General features: G+C 38.7%; 1 protein-coding gene across 1 annotated transcript in view; it reads right to left on the bottom strand.

Annotated features, from left to right (window-relative positions):
* Positions 1-10755: 10755 nt before the first annotated feature.
* Positions 10756-24749, bottom strand: part of RELN (reelin) — a gene marked incomplete at its 5' end in the record, with an annotated part of 31649 nt that continues 17655 nt past the window's right edge. The window contains 3 exons of the mRNA XM_010848189.1: positions 10756-11872; positions 22491-22589; positions 23212-23409. Coding sequence (XP_010846491.1) covers positions 11776-11872; positions 22491-22589; positions 23212-23409 — 394 coding nt within the window. The remainder of the gene's footprint in view (positions 11873-22490; positions 22590-23211; positions 23410-24749) is intronic.

The following is a 24749-nucleotide window of genomic DNA, read 5'->3' as shown; positions in this document are numbered from 1 at the left end:
ATAGTCTACAACTACTTGAGAAGGTGTGAGGATCTTTTTTTTTTTTTTTTTATCTCAGTTTGGTCACAGTAGCTCACATTTCGGCAACCATCAATGTGATCATCCTTATCCCTTGCTGACACCTTCTCCTCAACCCCAGAAAGTCACAGATCACCTCTAGGAGAAACTTTCAATAGGCTAGTAAACACAGGCATGGACACCAAGAGAAGAGAGATAATTTCCCTGGGGACCTTCAGGAACAGCTAATCATTTTAGAGGGGCAGAGTTATATCTAATTCAGTCCATCAAAATGTACAAGGTGCTGAGAACCTGCAAAGCGTCGTGGGAATACTGAAATGGCGAGAAGGCACAGACTCTTCCCTGAATAATTTTAAATTGCTTGATTTGGACTGCTTCTTAGAAAAGTGTATGTAGGCTTGGTTACTGTGGAGTGTATGTAATGCTGGGCTAAGCCACACAGGAAACAGGTTTTACCAGTCTGCTTTTCTATCTTTAAGTTACACCATTTTATTTTATTTCTTTTTGATGTTCAAGCTGGTTTTATTTTTTTAATTTTTTTGAAAAAGAAAACAAAATTTATTTAAGAAGAGATATGACATTTCCTTAAGTATCTTTCGCAGAGGTTTCTGTTTTTTCCACGTAAGTAATTCATCACATATTTCATTGTTAACATTTAAAATTTGCCAACCAATAAATGTTGACATTCTGGTAAGAGAGGAGCTGGTAACACATTGGAAGGGTGTTATTTAAAAACAGTTCATATTAAGTTACACCATTTTAGAATCAGTTCTTAATATTGATTTAACTCAGGGATTCTCAACCTTGGCTGGATATTAGCATTTCTTGGGGGGTGGGATGGGGTGGAGGTAGGCTTTTAACAAATAGAGATGTCTGGCTCTTCCCCAGTCCAATTAAATCAGAATCTCTGACCCAGTGTATATACATATTTTAAGTAATTCTACATGTGATTCAGACGTGTGGGACTACATAGTAGCAGTTGAAAACCACTGATCCCTATGACACCCTCATTTTATATAAGAAAAATATGGTCCAAGGAATTTAATTTGTTATTCGCCCATGTACCTAGTTAAGGGCAGAGCTTGGATTAAAACCATGATGTCCATTAATTTACTAATCTAATTAATGTGTATCAGTGACATTCTAAGGGCTCCCCAGGTGGCACTATTGGTAAAGAATCAGTCTGCCAATGCAGGAGATGCAAGAGACGTGGGTTCAATACCAGGGTTGGGAAGATCCCCTACAGTAGGAAATGGCAACCCCATCCAGTATTCTTGCCTGGAAAATTCCATGAGCAGAGGACCCTGGAGAGCTATAGTCCATGGGGCCACAAAGAGTTGGAAATGACTGAGCACATCCAGCAACGATGTTGTAGGGGTGAGACCAGCTACCTGCTGCTGCTGCTGCCGCCGCCTAGTCGCATCAGTCGTGTCCGACTCTGTGCGACCCCATAGACGGCAGCCCACCAGCCTCCCCCGTCCCTGGGATTCTCCAGGCAAGAACACTGGAGTGGGTTGCCATTTCTTTCTCCAACGCATGAAAGGGAAAAAGTGAAAGTGAAGTCGCTCAGTCGTGTCAGACTCTTCGAGACCCCACGGACTGCAGCCTACCAGGCTCCTCCGTCCATGGGATTTTCCAGGCAAGAGTACTGGAGTGGGGTGCCATTGCCTTCTCCGGACCAGCTACCTAGTTGTGACTCAACAATAAGGTAAGCCAAGGGACTTCCCTGGTGGTCCAGTGGTTAAGAATCCACCTTCCATGGTGGACATGGGTTCGATCCCTGCTTGGGGGACTAAGATCCCACATGCAGTTAAACCTGTGCACTGCAAGTACTGAGCCTGCGTGCTGCAGACAGACCCCACCTGATGCAACTAAGATCCCGAGAGCCACAACTAAGACCCAATGCAGCCAAGTAGATAAAGAATAAAAAATATAAGGTAAGTCAAATTGGTTCATTTCTAAGGATCGACTGGGTTGGTCTTGGTCCAAGTTAAAAAGAGAGAGTAAGCAGTGATGCTTCTGGCATTCTGTGTCTTATTGTTTTCTTCCAAATAGTGTAATGTGATATTGGCTTCTAGAAATGTTACGAATCGTGGTCCAGGTAAAATCCATTACTACCTATGATTCACTCTACCATTTACTAGTTCCAGGGGGCCTCTACTTAGCCAGATCCAACGTGCAGCACACAGAGCAGGGGGCAGGGTACCCAGATGGCAGGTCTAGTGCAATTCAATGAAACCCTGATCCATGGGGCTGAGAGTTGGAGAAGACAGAGCTCGCTCTTTGGCCCTAGAGATAGAAGAAGGAAAGTTAATCCAGAGGTTGCTGGTTCTTTAAAAAAAGCTACATCCAAGATATTCTTAATGTTCTCCACTCACTCCTGCCTGCCTGCCTGCCTGCTAAGTTGCTTCAGTCGTGTCCGACTCTGTGCGACCCCATAGATGGCAGCCCACCAGGCTCCCCCGTCCCTGGGATTCTCCAGGCAAGAACACTAGAGTGGGTTGCCGTTTCCTTCCCCAATGCATGAAAATGAAAAGTGAAAGTGAAGTCGCTCAGTTGTGTCTGACTCTAGCGACCCCGTGGACTGCAGCCTACCAGGCTCCTCCATCCATGGGATTTTCTAGGCAAAAGTACTGGAGTGGGGTGCCATTGCCTTCTTCGCCACTCACTCCTAATACCAACCAACTCTCTCCAAGACACAACTACTGCTGTCATAGTGGTTCAAATTGAATATGGTAATTATGTGAGATATATATCCTTCCTGTATGAACTGTGTGAGTGAGCAAGTTCAAATTTTGAACTCAGCCATTCCCATATTACAAAAGTTGGCACATGAGAAACTATCCTGAATGAGGCATCAGTGCTGAGAGAAAAATAATCTCAGAAACATTTCCTTGAGAAGAATGACAAAAACGGAAAAAACAGATTAATAATGTTCAAGATAAAAGCTGATCTTGATCAACTAAAAAATTAATAGGACTAATTTGTCTTTACCATTTTATAAATAATAGTTTTTTACTTCCCATTCAGAGAACACTAGCTCAAAAAGCCAGGTATTATTCCATTTGAAGTAAATTAAATTATACCCACAGTTTATAGATTTACCCACATCCTTGCTTCATTTCCACACTGCCCCTGTTCTTGAGCAAGGTACCATGAATCCTCCGAGAGATATACAATATTCTGAATGCATGTGCATTTTTTCCGAGGATAAAGTCCTAGCTTTGACCAGATTTTAAAAATGACCTGTCCCCTCCCTAAAGTCCCATAGAACACAACTGTTTTCAAGGATAAAACTGGGAAGAAGATGATGTGATGATGTTGATGGCTTCTGGTATCTGTAACAAAAGGTTTTGTGAAACTGGCCTCTGGGACTGTCTTCCAAAAGAAGGATGGAAAGATTTCATGATGGTGGATCATCCTCCAAAAGAATGGACTTAGATAAAATAGTTTGGGAGGCAACAGAATATTAAACTTACTCATGCTGACTTTGTTTTACTAGATTGAAATGAAAGGGAAAGAAAATAATCATCTCCTAATTTTTATTGTTGATTTTGACTTCACTAGCTTAATGATAATGCAAACACTAGGGAAAACAGACTTATATTCTTATTTAGTTGTATTTCCTAGAAAACCCTTTCCTTTGGAATTACTAAAATGCAGACCACTGGCAATGATAGGAAAAATAAATTACCAAATGATTAGGATATCAGGGGCTACACATGGCATTTAGAATAAATAAAAGCCCAACTGGTTTTGGTTTTAAATCGAATAGGCAGTGCACACCTGCATCCACTCTTTACAAATCAGCCTACTGTTGTTGCTACTGTTTTAATTGCAAAGTTCCTGCATCTTTCATCCTTCTGCAGCTCTTCGCAAAGTGCCTCATATAGCAAAGGAGCTCAAATTCTTGTTGGATTGAGTCAATTCTTTTGGTATCACTCATAAATTAATGAGGGACGTGTAACTCTGTATAGTTTCACAGTAGTTAAAGAGAAAAGAAAGAAAGAAAAGAAACCTTACGTAACAGAATTGGGGCTTCAGGTGTTACTTACAGGCTAGAATGCTTTCCAGCAGTGCACTTAACGTATCAGCCATAGCAACCTTACCTAGGAATTCTTCACCCCAAGTTTCTTTCTAATGTAAATTAGATTGAATTTCTCTCTCCAGCCTCCTGTCCCCTGCCAGAAAGTCTTGAGAAACAGAAAAACTATGGAAGTAATTATAAGGATTGCGTGGCATAAAACTATTTCAAATTTCACTTCAAGAAGGCATGCACTTCCTTTTGCATCCTTCAAATTCCCCTGCATTTGCCAAGCTTACCTTAAATGATACATTTATATAATAGACATTGTCCCCACTTTTCAGATAAGAAAGCGCTGAATCTCAGTGCACCCTCCACCCTGAACCTGCCATATCTGTTGTGTTTTCTTATGTGTTTTGAAAATTATAGACCTCGGATTGATACACAGTACTCATCCCAGTGAGGAAAGGTCTCCCCACCTTCCTCACAGCCTGACTGCTGCCTTCCCTACAGCGAAGGTCCTTGCACAGCTTCCAGCACGCTTCCTCGTGGGTCTTGCCCAGAGTGCGCCTCAACGAGGCAGTCGACACAAGTAAACTGATTTCCTGATCAACTATTTTATTAAATATAAGTCAGAGGCCCTCGTATCAGAACCCTTATTGCGGTTGAGCGCCCATCACTGCAAGTGTTTAGAAGCGTTTTTAAGCAAGAGGCTACCACTACCCAATTTTAGGGCAGGAAGGCCCTCAGCAAGCCCTCGGCTCATGGAGAAGCCACGGATTCCAGGTACAAGCTTCCTCCGGGCGCGGAGGGGAGCCGTCCGGACTACGAACTACAGACCCTCTCGGGGAACCCTGGCCGTCCAAGCGGCAGAACCCACCCCGACTCCCAGCTGGACTAGGGGCGGCGCTCGGCTCCAGAGAGCAGGCGAAGGCAACCGCGGGGCTGGGGGACGCGCGGGCTGCAGTAAGAAGGTGTCTTGAGGCTGCGCACAGCACGGCAAGGCTGAGAACGTTCTGGGCACCTGAGAAGCTATGAAAGCCAAGTTGTGAACAGCAAAGGGTTGGGTCAGAACCAAAGAGTTGCGCACGTCCAGTAAAGACGCAAACGTCTGGCAAAAAAAAAAAAAAAAAAAAAATTGTGCGGCGCGGCCGCTGCAGACAGGGAGGCCTGAGCCAGAGGTTTGCAAAGGAAGGCGCTTTTTAGAGACAGGCAAGGTGTGGGCAAGTCAAATGCTGAATTCACTTTTCGAAAGCAGTTTCAGGAGAGCCCAAGAGACAGAGCGGAGCTAGAGATGCCGGGAGAGGCGGCGACGCGGGAATCCCGTGGGTCCCCGAGGGCCTGGCGGTGGGCGCTCCGTGCGCGCCGCAGCAGCTCCTCCCCGGGCCCGGCCCACGCGCACCCACCGGCTCCGGCCCGGCCCGCGAGCACTCACCGGCCGGCGCTGCCCTGGCGGAGCCGCCGCCCCGCCGCGCTCCGGAGCCGCCGCCGCCGTCGTTTCGATGCCTCGCCGCTGCTTCCCTGACAGGCTGTGGAGGCGCGACGTCCCGCAGGACCCGTAACCCGAGCCCGCCCCGCCCCCCGCCGCGCGACCCCTGCGACCCAGAGGTCTCTTCTCCAACTTCTAGAACTTTTAAGGTGCGCTGGAAATTATACGCCGCCCGTCCAGCCCCCCAAGGCCACGGAAACAACACCCCCGTTTGTCTCCCGCTGCTCACGGGGTCTTGACGATGGGATTCGTGGAGCAAACACGGTAAATAAAGTGGTAGTACTCAAGTAAGAAACATGTTACTATTTTTTTTTAAATGAAAATAAGCTAATATATATTTCAAAATACACTCCTTATGGAGAATCATGTTGACACAGGAACAATGACAAAACTGAATGACAGTGTTAAGGTTTTTTTTTTTTTTTTTTAAGCTTTGAGGAGTTGCCCCGGATAAACACTTGAACATATGCGCCACGGATTCTTTCCCAGGCATTCGAGTTAGAATGTACAAATCAGTGTTTGTTTTTTATTAAGTAATGCGACCTGATATGCAGTTTAGCAGATAGGAAGGTAAATGGAGCGAAAATGGAATATGGAAAGAAGGAAGGGATAAAATGAGGAAGGAGGGAAGGAAAGAGCCTGTTTTGCTTTTAACGCCTAATAAGAGCACCGTGGCCAGAGTGCTCCAATCCAAGAAGAGGAACGGCAGAAATGATTTCGGTATAAAAACTTTCCTTTGGCCTTGTCTTAGCAAGGATTATGGTTGATTCATTAGAGTCACTCTCCCCCCCGCCCCGCCCTGCTTTTTGCATTTCTAAAGCGACTGTATGATTAGCTAGTTACTTGGTGGCATCTTTTAAAGCTGAAAAGTGCGCCTGGAGAAAAACCAGTAGTACCAGTACCAGTAGTACCATCCCATCAGAGACCGAGCATCACCTTCACGACGCTGCCCGGGAGGAAGAGCTGGAAATTCCTCTCTCTTCCACACGAGGGCACTCTCTTCAAGGGTACCACACTAGCCTGAGAGTCCGGTGATGAACTAAACTGATAGCTCGGTGTGTGTACTTTTCTTCAGACTTTGATCATCTCTGAATAAATCCTAACAGTGAGATACTGAGGAGGAATTGGGTACCTGTGACATACATTTCCGGTGTCATCCATTTGACACTGTCATCTTATGAGATTACCTTGTTAGTCCTTGAGCCCAGTACTTAAACTATAATGTACATAGGAGATGTTAAAAATGCAGATTCTGACTGAGTCCATCTGGGTTGGAGCCTGAGATAGGCACTTCTAACAAGTTCCTGGGTGAGGCTGGTGGGCCGATTGGAGGGCCAGATTTTGAGCAGTAACACTGCAGACAGGTAGATTATAAACTAATTTTGGAAGTAAGTCAGGTGACTTAATATGACAATTGTTAACAGTAATACTGAGTATCACTCAGTATTTGGCACATGTGCTTGGAATTGTTCTAAGTACCATACCTGTATTAACTCATATTAGGACAGCTTTGTGAGTTAGATAGTGCTATAGTTTCTAGTTTATTTTCCTTTTGGTGGCTTGATTTAATTTTTAAATTTGTAGAAGATTAACATTGATCCCCAAAGTGAAAGCTATACAAATGTAGTCAGAGAAATGTCTTCCCTCCTTTGTTCCATTCTACCCAGTCCCCCCAGGAGTAAACAACTTCATGGTTTCCTGGCTTATTCTTCCTGGTTTTTCATCACAAAGCTAGGCAGATATAGGTATGTATTCTAGTTTCCTGTCTCAAGCAATGGTGACTGTAAATGCTCTTTTTTCCTCAGCTTTTTTTCGTGTCTCAATATCTGTGGAAAACACTGTATATCACTTCACAGAGATTTTCATTCCTTCTTTTTAACAGTTATGTAATACTTCATTGTGTGTACCACACTGTGTTCACTCACTCACCTATGTTTGGATATTTATGTAGTTTCCAATATTTTATAGTTATATTTTATTACAAATAGGAAATTTAGAGGAAGACCAAATAATTAACTTCAAATCACCTAAAATATGAATGTGAAAGAAATTACATTAGAATTAGTAAGGATTGACTTTCTTTTGTAATGTTTAAGAGAGTTGTTTAGTTTTTGTTAAGATAATTGTGGAGGTGGTCAAAAGTGCCTCACTTATCACAGTATGTCTGTTTTCTATGCATAGTAATATTCAGGAATTTCTGTAATAATTTTGGTGTTAGTTTACTGTCTTTAGATTTACTGAGGCAATATTTCTTACACACAGTTTCTGCCTTTTTATTATTCATATGTATGCCACAAATTATTCTACCAGTATTCTCTCCATAAAAAATTACATTTCCAGACTTCTCTTTCTCTGCTGTATTGGCATGGTTTCTAGACAGTGGATCCAGAGGCTGCAATAAGGTAATGAGGCCACTGGAGAGAGGCAGGCTTTCCCACCGTCATTGCATGGTCTCCCACATCTATAAAGACAGCATCCATTTCCATCCATGTTGGATTTTAAAAATTATGTAAAAATTCATTTATAATAAGCACCCAAAGGACTAAATGGAAGATACAGTAATGATGACAAGACTGTCTCACCTCTGAACTGGAATTCTTGCACTATCAGCTTTTTTTTGTTTTCCCTTCTTCTGCACAATAAATAAATGCATAGTTACTTTTTGTATTTACTACTGTATTTTGTATGTGAAGCAGTTTGTAGTTTCTCTGGAGAAGTGTGAATCCTTAGCAAAATTCTTGTCAGAAACTTAAAATTATTCCTCAGCTGTTGTCCCAAATCTACCTATTAATTCTAATCTTCCAGCTTCTTTCCTTAACTTACTCCAGCCCCTCTCCACACCTCAGTCAGTATCCCAGTGCCTCCTGGGAAAAGCTGAATTTTGTTAGTTTAAGCAAATGCTTGCTTGCTTCCCTCCCTCCTGATGCTGCCAACAACACTGGCCCCTGGCATCTCTTCACACTGCTTCCCAGGTGCCCCTCCTCAAATTCAAATAAGCTGTGACTCCCCTAAGGCAGCAAGCTGCTTCCCATCTTTGGTTTTTGCACATGCTGCTTTATTCTTAGAATATATTTCCCCATTGAATTTGCCTGACAAAGCCAATTTATTATTTTCTCTTTTTTTGGCCATATTTTACAGCTTGCAGGATATTAGTTCCCTGACCAGGGATTGAACCTAGGCCCCTTGCAGTGTAAGCTCCAAGTCCTAGCCACTGGACTGCCAGGGAATTCCCTATTATTTTTTTGCAATAGTATTTAGATCCTAACTTGAGAACAGAAATATGACAAGCCCATTTGTACACATAACTCATTCAAGCCTTAACATTGTATTATATTTTATTTTGGCTTTTAAAGAAATATTTTAGGCACAGTCAATGTCTTTCACATATCCCACTCTGATCCTACTTCCTCACCTGAGGTAACTGCTGTTATGAATTTGTATGTACCATTACCACACATGGCTTTATATTTTTGCCATTTATACATGTATTCATATGCAACATGTGGTATTTGTTAGCAAATTTTAAGATCTGATGAATGGCATTAAATCATATTTATAATTTTGCAACTTTTGTTGTTATCATTAAGGGGTGTACTGTTTATCCATTTTCATCACAATATTCTATTATGCAAATAAATCACAATTTATCCATTCTCTTGATGTACAGTTGATTGCTTCTAATTATTTGCAATTACAAATAATGCTGTTGTGAACATTCTGATACACATTTCTTTGTGTATATATGTGAGTTTCACTATGTAAATACCTGAAGTAACTGGGTCATGCTGTATACACAAATGCAATTTTTACTGATATTGTAACATGGTGTTACTGATATTAAACTGCTCTCTACAAAGATTTGTATTAACTGTATTTTCTTATTTTCAATATTCTTGATGTCCTAGCATCAGGGAACTGGCTGAAAAATACAATTTGCTGTCAAAATACCAACCGGAAAACATTAAAATGAATGGATACATGTTTTAAGTGATCTCCCATAATTCTTTCTTTAACCTTGGAACATAAGGAAGAAAGTTTGGGGAATTTTAAAAGTAATACATGTTATTTTTTTTAAGTGATATTGACTATATTTAGATTAGATCGGTGTGTAGTTTACATTAAAATGTGCGGTGAATAACAACTGTGTAGAAATCATGGAAACTTGGTCATAAAAATGTATATTTTTATCTGTTACTAAACTTTGTTTCCTTCAGCAAGATAAGTCAGTTGAGTCCACACTACTTGAATTCCTACTTGAACTATGTTTTCAAATTAAATAAATCAACAGACATAAGTCCCAACGTATGCTATTAAACTTTTAGATGAACTGGTGGGGAGTTCAAATCCTGTTCTGAGGGTAAGACATGTGGATGAGAGCATTGTAAATATCTTATCTTAGGGGATAGGTCTATGGCACACATAAATTACTTGCAAAGATAAGGCTTTGGGAGAAATTCAACCTCTTATACCAGTGAAAAAATGAAACAAAATACTACCAAACGGTGAACCATCATCTGACAATTTGTGAACAAAGAAGAATCAACAATTAAGAACAATAGTTATAAATATATATGGACCACATATGCACCAAATTATACAAAGTGTCATATGTTACATTAAGTAGAAAAAAGGCCTTTGTATCTTCAAGGAAATGATTCACAATGGATTTGATACTAGACTCAGAATAAAATTTTACTAAACTTCTCAGCAAGATCATCCCTTATTGTTTCCGTATTCAATGAGAAATACTACTGCCATTCCATGCTTTCTCACCTAGATATATGTATTTTTAACCCTCTGGAAAACCACCAAATACAACAAAATTAACATATTTATTATTTTGTAGATGTTAAAAACAAGCAAGGAAAATGTCAGCATTTTTAATCCTTAACACTGTCGCATAATAAGCACTCAATAGATATTTGCTGAATGAATGCATGAGTACTTATGAGCTAGGCATTATGGCAGCAGCTAACAAAATTCTCGGGAGTTAAATAATTTTCAGAATTCTTTACTGACTTTTCTTGGTGTGACTGCAGAGAGAATAATAGGGAAAAACCAAATGGCTACACTGAAAAGTGTGGCTTCATAATGGCTATTATCAATGACAGAACAATAAAAAACCAGTAAATATATCTGACACTATTCTTTCCAAACCTGCCCAGACTTACAAATCCTACATACAAACAGCAAATAAAGACACAAACAGCAAATGAACTTCAAATGGTTTTTGAACATAATTTTTATTTAAGCATGGACTTTTAGCTTGGTTCACCCTAAAGTGCAACCTTTTTGTTACGTTAATAGAGAGTTCAGGGCTACAGGGCCATTCTAACGTTGCTGGTGTTGGTACAACTTCATCAGAAGGTATGAATATGACCCGCAGGAAAAACAGTCCACAAAGAGAACACAATGAAAACATCCACTGTTTTACAAATCACTCTGTTATCACAGACACAAAATGGCACTTACTGTTAGTACATCAGCCACAGAACACTTTAAAAGTATCTTTTAGACAAGGAAATGGGAACTCCTTTGTGGGAGATAGGGTTTTCATCCACAATTTTTTTAAGTAGAAAATATTTCAAGGTCAAGCATTTTTCTTATCCACAACAACGCTAAACCAACATACATTTTGAGGGGTATATTAAAGGAGATACAATATCTTTACAACTATCTTCATGAGTAGGTATTTCAATGAATTTTCTATAGAATATAAGTAGCCTGAAATTCAGCAGCAAAAAATATTGCAACGTAATAAGTAAATACAGTGTCAATGTGTTATATTGTAGAAGAGAATACATAAAGAACCAACAATGATAATTTAATCATATAAAACATGATACATAGCTGAAATACAGTCCACTTAAATAGCTTTGTGACCAAGAATGTTAAATACTGTACTAAATGCCATTTTAAACATAAAATCTCTTAAACTTTTGTGCTTAAACTTTTTTTTCTGTTAAACTATTTCTTATTTTCAATACTGCTACTGTAACTGATATTACAACAGATCACAATTTGCACAGATACATCAACATGAAGACATTTACTTATGAGAAATAAGTCACTTGTCATTAGTTCACAGTGTGGGAAAGTGGTATACACTTGGTCTTGAGAAGGGCTTTCAGTTAATCACTAAGTCCTTCACAGAAGTTTTCCTGATATCAGATGCAGTGCGAGATTTAAAAGAATGCGAAACAACACATCACATATTGGAAGGAAAAATAAACTTTTTGATTCTTCATGGGTATCGTCTAAGTGACCTTCGTCTTCTGTTGTAGAAGTGCCTGAGCCCATGTTGTCGTGAAAAATTCATCATGTAATTTTGTTTGCGAGTGCTGTTAAAATCAGAAAGGATAGAAGCAGGGAGGGAAAAAAGAAAGAGCATGTAAGTTCCATCACTGAAAGCACAATCTAGTCTACGCCCTAAGTTACCCTGCTGTTTTTTGGAAAATTCTCAGGGTTTATAGGCCATGCTAACATTACCACCCCAGGACAGAAGAACTAAAGGTTGACAACTGCATTCACTGCCTTTGGCCTTGAAGAAATCCCCTTCTTTTCATGAGCTCTGAACCAGAACAAATGGTAAATTCTCTTGATTAATTGCAAAAGTGGACTGCAACTGTTTTTGGATTATTAATTTTATTCTTGAACTCTTTCTGAAAAGGCTGACTTGAATTAATTTGAGATAAAGTGTGTACTATACCTATTACCTTATTTACATACATCTTTAACAAGTAGGAAGGACAATTTGATTCTTCCAGCAACCATTGCCATTTAAAGCTTGAGAAACAAAAACAAAGGAAAAACAAACTTCTTTTCGGAATCAGCTTGATCTTCCTATTTCCTGCAGTCTCAGGGGCAAAATGAAGAAGCAATTTTTTTTTTTTCTCAGAATATCAGATTTTGCTGCCTTCCTCAAACAGTAAGCAGCTGGGGTCATGTTCTATGAACATGGCCTTATGAAGGAGACACCCTACTGAAAAAAAGATCATAAGACACTAAGAACGTGTAAGTGAATGTTTAGATGTAAAACTATGTGCACATATCCCCCTCATGTATGAACACACACATTCATACATACATACTCAAGATCAAGCTGATAAAAATACTGAAAATGAATTTTGGGAACCTGTAAAAATATGCATGATACTGGCAGAGATAGCTATTAAAGTTCTGATATGGAAAATGTAATTTCAGTAGGATCCTTATCCATAAGATCACTGAAAAGAATCAGACTCCTTTCACACACGGACTGGAGTGACATGTTTCTATATAGCATTAAAATGTGTTTTTTAAGAGTGAGCCTCTTAAGTATTTTCCAAATTCACTCAGTCTCTTGAATGCTGTCTTGTCTTAAAGTCTTTTCTTCCTTGCTTGTGTGCTTAGTTATGTCCAATTCTTTGCTACCCCATGAATTGTAGCCCTTCTAGGCAGGAATACTGGAGTGGGTTGCCATTTCCTCCTCCAGGGGATCTTCCTGACTCAGGAATCGAACCCTCGTCTCCTGTTTCTCCTGCACTGCAGGTGGATTCTTTACCACTGCACCACCTAAAATGTGCATGGAGCAGGATAATGTCATGTGATGTGATTTCACCATAAAGGTAAATATGATATGAATTTGCATTGGGTTACAGAGGAAGGAAAGAGTAATTTTGCACTGAGCAGTGTATTCTTCTGCTCAACAGACCAGATGTAAAATATGTAAAATAAAATATGCAAGGATGTAAAATATGCAAGATGTAAAATAATTGTTTTACCTAGATATTATACTAACATTTATAATATACAGAAACCTTTAAAAGAGGATTTTCTAGATGTTATGTCATTAGAAAATAAAATTTATAGTAAAATCTCTCGAAAAATAAAGTGAATTTTATCAGATATAGTTAATCAAAAAGCAATAGCATTTGTGCTAAAGCTTCATAAAAAGACATTGCATTGATCTATAGTTTACAAAATAAAATGATAATAACTTGCAATCTGGATTTCTATCCTCTGAAAATGTTAGAAATGATAGAATGGAAACAAAATATACTCTGAAGACATTATATATAGAGAAAAAAAATCAGGTTTTGTTTTCAGATAGCTTGACTGTCCTCCCCATTCCCTTGATGTGTTAATATTCTATGTATCAATCAAGTTGAGCAGTTTAATGTCACAGTTGGAGGAGGAAATGAATGTATATATTATTTATTAGTGGTGAGAAGTACTACTTGCTGCCTATGTAAAGTCTAGTTATAAAAAAAGAACAATGACCTAATGTATTGAACTAATCAAGTTTCAGGAGAAAGAATCCTCTCACCTCTTTAAGTCACAGAAGATTAGCCTGGAACTAGCTGTCTTCCTGCCAGCATCCTAGGACACTTCATGTGTGCTCTTTCCCTGAATTTCCCTGAGCTATTATATGACAGTGGTCCCCTAAGCTAGCCTCCTCATCCTTTTTGCTTATGAAAGAAACACCACTGAAGAGAAACCATAAATACCAAGAAAGTATCACCGAATGTTTAATTGCAAAGAAATTTGTGTAATGTGCAAAGAAAGAAAAAAAAGTCACTCAGTCCTGTCCGACTCTTTGCGACCCCATGGACTGTAGCCTACCAGGCTCCTCCGTCCATGGGATTTTCCAGGCAAGAGTACTGGAGTGGGTTGCCATTTCCTTCTCCAGGGGATCTTCCCGACCCAGGGATCAAACCCAGGTCTCCTTCATTGTAGGCAGACGCTTTACCATCTGAGCTACCAGGGAAGTCCATCAAACATTGATTTAATCTTGTTAAAAAGGATTCCTAATCCTTTTATCTAAGTCAACTTTGCCAGCTATTTTAAGTCCTCCACACATTTCATTTTACTCTTTTTCAAGTCCTTTCATTTATTATACTTTACAGACATCTCTATTTAAACTCACCTTGAGTCCCTTCCACCTGCCTTATTGGATAATCTTCAACCCAGCTTCCTAAATTTCTACTTATTTTTCAAGTATTACATTTTTTTTTTTCTTATTGCTCACCCCTGCCAGTAGGTTTCCACCCCTACATTGAATCCTCATACTGTTCCTTTTCTGCTTTGCATGGAGATGACTCATGTTCATATCTTGGCTCCCTTTGACTAAACTTCTCTGGGTGTAGCAGCTGTGCCCCACTCCCCTCCACCCCATACCATAGCCCTGAGCCTCCTGCCTGACCCTGAGTGGTCATGGCATGTTTGTTGAACTTTTGGTGACTTACTGATTGGATTCCTGTTGTAAATCATTACTCTTTAACTATAAGGAATAATTGCAAAGTTAAAGCAATGAAAATTATTCTGTTGTAAACACATTTAAAATATAAGGTACTCAAAGAAAATTTAAAATAGTTAAAATATCTTACATAAAAAAAAGATAAACTCAGAACACTTAGGATATTCAGTTATCTCAATGCAACCCAGATTGATGGGAAAGTGACCTCAATATATGGGAACACAGGAACATTTCATTTGAACAAAAGTTGATGTGCATGTGTGGCTTCAAAGCAACTTCTCCACATAACTACTTATTATGGACTGATTTAAATTCTACATTTTTATATTGTTTGTTGTTTAGTTGCTAACTCGTGTCCAACTCTGTGACCTCATGGACTGTATAACCCTCCAGGCTCTTCTATCTATGGGATTTCCCAGGCAAGAATACTAGAGTGAGTTGCCATTCCCTTCTCCAGATCTTTCCGACTCAGGGATCCAAGTCTGCAATGTCTCCTGCATTGCAAATGGATTCTTTACAGCTGATCCACCAGGGAAGCCTGCTTCATTTTTTATGAGTGAAAAAATAAATATTAACAGGTTGTAGATCTTTAGTACCTTGATAATAGATCCAGCTTGGGAGCTTATATTTACTTTAGGAGGCATTTTGATTCATTGGATATCCTTTAATTTTGAATAAATTTATACATCTGTAACATATCTTTAGATCCCTGCAAATATTGATGTGCATTCAGCATTTGCAATAGATGTTTGTTATATATGGCTAATGTTTTGTAGTCACATTAGAAATGGCCACATTTTCAAAGCACACTGGAAACATTTTGTTACATAAAACTAAGTATCTCTGGTGACAGGATGGAATCTAACAAAAACAGATTTTTTCCAGTTCATAAGCTTTTGAAAATCAAGCATCAGGGGAAGCTATACCAAAGTGCTCCCTGCTTCAAGGACCATTAATAAACTCACATGGTTACTAAACACTAGTGGCTTCTAGAATATCTAATTTATGGGACTGGACATTTTTAAACCAGTTTAAAGATGTCATGCTTATTATGTCTTTTTTTTTTTTTTTTGTGGAGCAGATCTGGGAGCCTATTTTTGGTTTTGATACATATAGATGTATGTGGTGGTTTAGTCGCTTAAGTCATGTCCGACTCTTACAGCCCCATGGACTGTAGCCTGCCAGGCTCCTCTGTCCATGGGGATTCTCCTGGCAAGAATAATGGAGTGGGTTGCCATTTCCTTCTCCAATATAGAGGTATAGTTAAACTAGTAACCAAAATAATTATAGGTGTGATGGAATTTTAAGGATTTATTTCTTCACTGCAATAATATTAATATGAGAAAGTATTTTATTACAATTCCAATGAAAGCAGGTAATATTCATTCCAAGGCATATCAACTATGGTTCTTGACTTATCAATTTGCTTGACTGAATAGAACTAGGTCCATTTAAAAATTTCTATTTTGAGGAAGCCATTGAAAGAAGCGAGAGTGATCAATGACTTCTTGGAAATGCTAACTTAAATTTCCATTATTGCTGCGGGAGTTTAGGGACTTTAAATAGCATATGGAATAATAATATGCTTCCCTCATAGGAAATATGGATATTGCAAGTTTTTTCAAGAACTAGTGACTATGTTCACCTCGTATTCTTCACTGGAGCCACTATCTTAAGTTATTTATCATTATAAAAAATTAAGTGATTTGTTGTTGATTCTAAAGGAAATAGGGAAGGTGGAGACTTGATAAAAGTAATGTGAGCACATAGAAATTTAGTTATTTGTACTGTTAAGTAATTAATTTTTCATCAAAACTTATGATATAATAAGTAATGCTTTATATCAATGCAAAAATAAGAATCCAGTGACTGCCATTATTTTTCAGAGAAATACTGATGATTGTAAGATGGGAAACTGCCACTGAAACTAATCAATTAAACTGCCCTGCATAGAAGATGCTGTACATTTTACTTTGAAGGCCTTGCATTTTCAGGAGGGATATACGTAAATATGGGCTCACATATCTCACAAATGTAGAGTACTTCATTTTTCTTTTCCCTACTGAATGGGGATAAGAATAGTATCTGATGTTGTGTACTTTGGGGAAATGAAACTTCTAGCAGAATATGCAGATGTTTAACAAACGATAACCATTTTACCTTCTTACCTAGGCTTAAAGTATCTCCAAATGTAAACATATGTTAAAGAAGTCTTACCTAAGGATACCTAAGTCTTACCTAAGGATACCAGTCTTACCTAAGTATACTTTCTTTCCTAAGTTTTAAAGTATCCCTGCTAAGTCGCTTCAGTCGTGTCTGACTCTGTGCGACCCCATAGACGGCAGCCCACTAGGCTCTGCCGTCCCAGGGATTCTCCAGGCGAGAACACTGGAGTGGGTTGCCATTTCCTTCTCCAATGCATGAAAGTGAAAAGTGAAAGTGAAGTCTCTCAGTCATGTTCAACTCTTAGTGACCTCATGGACTGCAGCCTACCATGCTCCTCCGCCCATGGGATTTTCCGGGCAAGAGTACTGGAGTGGGTTGCCATTGCCTTCTCCAAAAGTATCCCTATTAGAGAGCAAATGTAGATACGTATTCTAAAAGGCCAATCCTTTTCTAGATCCTAAGGATAGGATCTAGAACTCACAAATATTATGAATAAATCCACTCCCTTTTGCTGGTTCATTTATTAACAGAATAGATTTGAGAAGTCCAGGCATTCTCAATCATCTCTAGCACAAGAGATCTTTTGAAAGACACCGCATTTAATCAGAGCCCATAGCTCTTGTGCACACATTTCTATTTACATTTTCCTCTCATAACAAACTTATAAACTGTTCATATTTCGAGAACGCCTAGGAAAATCCCAGGCACAGAGTCAAGCAGTCCAATGAAGGCATGCTGATTGGCACTCTGGTCTATGCTGTTTGTATACATCAGAGATTTATTACAATTTGACTGAACACCGAGTTTACATGATACAGGTTTCAAGTGTTTCAGTATTTCTCAATATTACATATAACTTTGCTTTCACAGTTTTTTTTTTCAATTGCAAAGGTCTTCCACAAAATTTCTCAGTTAACATAGGTAATAACAATGAAACTTAGTAAACAGTTCCCCAGAATTAGTAAGAGGACTTACCTTACTCTAGTAGAAAACCAATGACAGCAAATAATGAAATATAACACAAGTTAAAAAATGCCTTTCAACACATGCAGCACTGTGATTACTCATAAAAGTCTGATCAGGTTTAGACGCAATATACGATTTTTCATCTCTTTTGAAAATAAAAATTAAAGAAGTTATTCCTTATTCTTCTATACCTAGTATATACATATATTTAACTTTTCTATGTAATGCAACATGCAATATTTGCTCATAACCATATGTGTCAAAGTACATGTAGCTACAGTACTACATTTGGCATAAATGTTGCATATAAAGCATAAATATGAAAGTAATAGTTTAATAACTACCATAAATGTTATTATTTGATTTTTCAATTATTTACATTTTAGAAGATACTTATTCCTGAATATATTAAGGAATGGGCTTTTAGAAATAGTAAGTCCTGTATATCAAATAACACAATCAAATTTAAGGAAGGATAAATATGCTTTGCAACAAATGTAATACGTTATTCTCCATAAATCATTTGTGCCAAAAATATGACAGTATCTTGATAATGAATAGCATGAGGGAATGGCCATGATGGAACTCATATTATTAAAATCTGATAAATGCTTTTAAGACCATAGTTAGCAACATATTGGTTTTCAATTCTCAGCAAATGTGGTGATAATTCACTTTTTTGGTAACTGAATTCACAAAGGCTGACTCTTTACTGAGCAATTTGCTTTCAAGGTACACATGCAAAAATCAGCCCGCTTCATCATACACATGACAGGTTGTGACTTAAGACACATACACAGGAAATGTGATGTGTGAATGAAATGCATAGTTGGGTGAGGGAGATTCTTAGGATAGAAGGATGAGTGCCCAGGCAACAAAGGTTAAAAAAAAGGATTCTCTTTTATCCTAAGAAGACCCCACCAGCATGGATCTTGTGAGGGATCTGCCCAAATGTATTCACAAACATTTACGGAAAAACAAATATTCTACACTAGCCAATGAATTCAGAGAAATTAGGTTTCTGACACTTGATTGTCAATGACTGTGTTACGCTGCATCACTCAGACTTTACAGATGAGGACTTTTTGTAAGCTAGTGAGGCTGGGAAAAAGTGATCTGTCAATTTGGTTCATCTGTTCTGTGGCAGATTAGCCAGGGCTAATCATCACGAAGTGCTTTTCATGTACAGGTTTTATTGAAAAAATCATCAGAGTGGGGAGATTACACTCTCAAACAAGCATAAGGCATAAGTGACTTCGCTTGTTAAATGCCAAAACGGTGGTTTTTATCTTTATGGTGTGGGGCTTATTCTGTATATCCATATTTATGAAACTCAAATCCTTCTGGATGGAGTATTTTAGAATTAAACTATTAAATTAAAAATATGTTCTGTATCTTGTTCATTTAGGATGCACTCCTAAACCTTGAAATATTTTCAAAAGTGCTCCATTTTTTTTTTCTCATCAAACTCATGTATCTTCTCACTAATACGGGCAGTACTGAGGTTAGACTCAAGATACCATGCGTGACCACGGGTTTTCTTTCTCGGAGTTTTTAGCATGTGTCCTTAGTGCACATGCAAAAGAGCTAAACTATGGTAATAAAGCTATATTAGGGCCAATCTTTACTCAGAAAAGAAAATATATTCTAAAAATATATACCTCCAACCATTGGTTGCAAAAACCTATCAGTTGCCCTATTTGCAGTGTTCAATTAGGTAGGGCTTGTATCTCTTTAGGTATGCACCTCAGCCTCCTGTTCCTGCCACACTTAGAAAACCAACAATCTTAGTTTATATAACTGTTATTATACAAAAGTATAATTAATTAGGATGAGATTTTGAATTTAATAGGGCTTTATGGGAATATTTCACCTATTTCTAAAAATACATCTGCTGCAGCAAAGATATAATTAGTAATATTTGTGAACTGTGACATGAACCTTGGCTGGTTTCTTTGTGTTTTATCTGCTTGAAAGACACTTGGAAAAATTATTTTATTTTTCTGAATCATCTGGAACTTTAATTTTAAGCTCATTAAATGAATGAATTAAAAAAAATTATGTAGAGCTATGGAAGGCATACTGACTAGAAATGCCTTAAAATTTTTTGTGACTCTTCTGAAAAGACATAGTTTAAAACAATACAGTGGCATGGACATATTAAATCCTAATACAAAAGCAAAAAATCAAAAATATAGTTCTAAAAAGATAATTTCTTTGGTATTTTTAAAACAACTTATTGATTAAACTCAACTTTATGAAATATTTCTTCCTTCCAAAAAAGAAGGAAAACAAAGTAACTCCTTTAGTTTTAACAAATTTTAACATATAATAATGTATACATATGTTTATCAATATGTAAAATTTTATGGTTACATGTATAAAGTTATAATTTAAAATCATTCACTGAAAAGAAGACTCTGAATAAAACTCAAGTCATGTAATACTCTGCATGTGAGGCAATGACCTTTTCTCATTCAGAATGTTTTAGTCTTCTGAGACTCTGAGAAAATCATACAGAGTAAGAGCAGACAGGTGGCTGGTAAGTGATAAATTCTTCAAAGTACTAAAATTCTGGAGACGGAATAAAAGTAAAGTCTTTACAAATGTAGATTATTGCTCCAGAAAATACCAGAAACACTAGGTTGATTCTTGTAATAATATCACGAGAATATCATGAAGCTGGCAGCTGCTTATAAAAATTAATACCAATGCCAGGTATACCAGAAGGTTCCCTTGGGAACTGTATGATGTGAACCTTTGAGGCAGCAGGTCACCTCCAATTTGACTCCCGAGTTGTGAAGGGGTTATTTCATACCAGGGAGTATATTTGTACTTCTGACCCACCTACTCTTTAATTTTAGTCTGTGGGAAGGAACTGTGGTGATGATAAGCCTTTGAAATCCAAAATGGATAACTGCAATTGCTCGGCTGGGTGGGAGGAGAAGAAATATCTATTCAAACACATGACATGTAAGATTTGTTATATCCACCCAAGGTCAGTATTAGCACCCTGCCTTCTATTGAGGACTGTCAAATTTTGAACTTTTCATAAAAGTTGGAAATGCTTTGTCAGGGATAGGAAGCTCCATTAATGTAAACTGTCTGGGAGAGAGACTTGAAAGACAAAAAGTAGTTACTAATTCTAAATCTGATTCTCAAGCAGTTTATTAGAATGAACTGAGGTGCTTTTAAAAAAGACTGATGCTCAAGTCTCACTGCATATCAGTTTAAATCACACCATCCATAGGGATGGGTATGGGCACGGGGACACATATTGATGCTTCCAAAAGCTCTTAAGTGTATCTCATGTTCAATCAGATTGAGAAGCGCTCCTTTGAAAGGAAAGTAGCCAGGGAAGAATGGATGTAGGGTTGGTTTTTGGTTTGTCTGGATATCTTGCTCTCTCTGACCTTACCAAAAATCATTCATTTTAGAGCCCAGCTTAGTCTAGTCTCCTGGCATAATGCAGTCTGAGGAGATCAAAATCTAAGTGAAACATCAGCCTCATTATACGGAGTCAACTGAGTCTGGACTATTACTATAAACATCAACCTTCTCATATGGAGGCAGAGCCCAGCAAGTGGTCCAAAGCAGCAGAGCGCAGTGGGAGCTTGTGTAGGGACTGGGTTGCTCTTGGATCTGGGGGTTGATATGGATGCCATGCAAGCAGGTGCCTCAGTGGAAACTAGGACAAGGACTAACTCAAGACTGAAAAATTCAGCTCATGGCTATGATTGAAAGAAAACAAATCTGGTAGGTTTCCTACCAATTAATCATTTAAATTTGCTTTCAAAATGACTGAAATCAGCCAAAGGGCTGATTTCATTTTCTATTTGGTAAACAGAATGAACATTTGAACCTATCTACCGAGAAGATTCGCCTCTCCTTGCCAACCACTTGGAGCCATCAGTCCGAACCCGCCGAGACATAAGCATTCCAGTTCTACAGGAACTAGATTGTTAGAGAAAAAGCAAGTCATCTCTCTGTGGAACAGTCAACCCAGCTAGTTGAGAGTGCTGACAACCTTATTCTATGGGAGAAACCATGGAGGGGGCACCCTTGACTTCTTAGGTGCTAGGATTAAAATCACGAGGAATCTGAAACCAAATTCTTTGTTCTGGTTTTGACCATGTCACTAAATGGAAGAATGCCCCGGGCATCTGTGGCTTGGACAGGTGTTTGTAATCAGGCACATGAACTAGTGATTCTCTGCACATCTACCAGCACAGATCCTTTTTCTTTTCAGGATGTCATTCCATTTTATAAGGCAACCCAGACTTCATGAAGGCACTGATCCCATTTACCTGGAGACTTCCGTTTGATCTCATTGAATTAATATTGTCAAACTGTTATATAAACTGTTACTTACTGAAGTTTTCTAAGGTACATTAAGTTATACTCGGGGCCTTGTAATATCACTTGTTGACTAGAGCTATAGTTTGCAGTTGTGGAAGAGTGGAAGCCAAAGTGATCCTGTAGGGGTTTCTCATCAGGAACAATTCTTACTGAATTAAGGAGCATGCCATATAAAAGGAATTTCAAACCTTTCTGAAATGGATATGAGATGTTATATATCAGATACTCACAGCACGACCTCCACATGGTCCAAAGCCCATTGATCATGACCTGTTCCATTGTGCCGTGGCTGCCACCAGCGCAATAAAACTCCTTTCATCCGTGCCTCCCTAGGTTGCAGATAAGAAGACAGGTCAAACACTAGAAAAGAGAGAACTTTCTGGTAAATACAATAGGCTACTCTAAATCAACAGAACTTTGGGTATGGAATTTAGATTTGCTTAGGTCACAGTATTCTTCTAAGCAGCAACACATTTTATTGGCTACTCAAGGATTTGCAATCCTTCTACATTTCTCTCATTTCTTCCCCTAGTTCCACTAGGACCTGGAAGAGCTGCATCTTCAGTCAACAAATGGATGTACCTTCTGTGTGATGGGTTAGATGCTAGACACTAGGGTACCATGCCAGGCAAAACTGACAAACCTACCTATCCTCAGCAAATTCTCAAATCAGTGTACCCAGCAGGAGATTTAAAATGTTGTCTTCTAAAGGACTAGAAACACATTACTGGGAGGGAAGTATGCACAAAGCACCTTGGTATTTAATTGTTTTTCTCTGTTCCCTCTTGCTCTTATTCCTGGCTCCAAGTTTTGTCAGTTGTCCCAACAGGAAACAGTAACACAACTTTGGATATCTGGATTAGTTAGTCTTGGTTCTGCCACCACTGACTTTGTGGTGTTTGTTCAAATAACTTCATCACACACTGTTGATTTTCCTTTCTGGGCACTTACAGGGGGACGTTATAGGACACCCTCTGAGCTTGGGTGAAGTCCTTTGGCTGGTGCTGTGCGATGACATGCCAGGTGATCCCATTGTTGACACTGTACTGCAGCAGCACGGCCTTGTCCACGGCGTGGGGGCCACTCAGGTCACTGTTGCAGCTGTCTGTCTGTGATGTGCTCCCAATTTGCAAAACAAACATGATTTTGCTGAAAAAAAAAAAAAAAACAAACCACAGGAGAATTCATTTTTAAACAAAAGTCAGGTAGTATTCAAGGAGTTATACTTTATTTTTTTTATCTTACTTTATTTTTTTTATCTTTCTTGTTTCTAAGTTCTGTAATTTTCAAGTTCATAATATGGTAAAAATAGAAGCATCCAGTCTTATGACTAAGTCATATAAATAACAAAATTTATTTATACTATCTTTTACATCATACATATGAAAAATAAGCTTGGAAGGCTGGTGTTCTACACAGAGAAAACAATTCTGACTTTCAAAGATCTTTTTTCTTCCTTTGATGTTAGAAATCTTTTTAGAACATTTCTCCTGAAACACCTTCTGTTTTCTTCAAGGTGATATCAGCCAAATAGGCAGCTGAGGACATGGAAGAGAAAAGAAATAAAGCCATACTATTTACTCTATATGCTTTTTATGATGGAGAAGGAAAGAATGGCTTTACTTCTTGGCCAGGCAAAGGGAGAACACAATAGGCTAGTAACTCAAGAACTGTGCCTCTATGCTATATGCTTTTTATAAATAGCTTCAAGCTGAACAGAATCTGGACAAGGATAAATCATGTTTATTTTAGGAAAAGATGTTTGGAGATCAGAGAAGAGGGAAAACTGAGTTAGACTTGCAGGCTCTGGACCATGTCTGCTGTTGTGTTTGATGTGCTTCTCACAGGCATCCTTGCCCTTAGAAGATATAGTTTTTAAACACAGGAAATCTATCTTTATAAGATTCCTAAAGTGATTAATAAAATTCCTGAGTGATTAACAGAGTGATTAATAGGTGGTCAAATAAACTGCTAGACTTAAACCTGTAAATGCACTAATCAATTTAAAGCAAAGTTACTTGTATGGCAGACAAAAAGCTGTATTTGCTCTGGCTTAGGGGCAGAGCTGGAAGGGCAGGTGGGGAAAAAAATTCAACCCTCCTGGGTCTCTTTTCCTTTGTCTTCTCTATTCTACATTAGCATGCAGTTCCTAAACTGTGTGAACTTTTAAAGTTCCCATTTATCCAACCATCAATCTTCCATTTCCATTTGTAGCTACATATGCTAAAAATGTAGAAGGAAATGGCAACCTACTCCAGTGTTATTGCCTGGAGAATCCCAGGGACGGGGGAGCCTGGTGGGCTGCTGTCTATGGGGTCGCACAGAGTCGGACACAACTGAAGCGACTTAGCAGCAGCAGCAGCATGCTAAATATGGAGAGGGCAACAGCACCCCACTCCAGTACTCTTGCCTGGAAAATTCCATGGACGGAGGAGCCTGGTGGGCTGCAGTCCATGGGGTGGCTAAGAGTCGGACACGACTGAGCGACT

The sequence above is a fragment of the Bison bison genome, unplaced genomic scaffold, assembly GCF_000754665.1.
Source record: "Bison bison bison isolate TAMUID 2011002044 unplaced genomic scaffold, Bison_UMD1.0 scf7180017864260, whole genome shotgun sequence".
NCBI classification, from domain to species: domain Eukaryota; kingdom Metazoa; phylum Chordata; class Mammalia; order Artiodactyla; family Bovidae; genus Bison; species Bison bison.
Note: the sequence above shows the minus strand (reverse complement) of the source record. Positions and strands in the feature narration are given on the sequence as shown.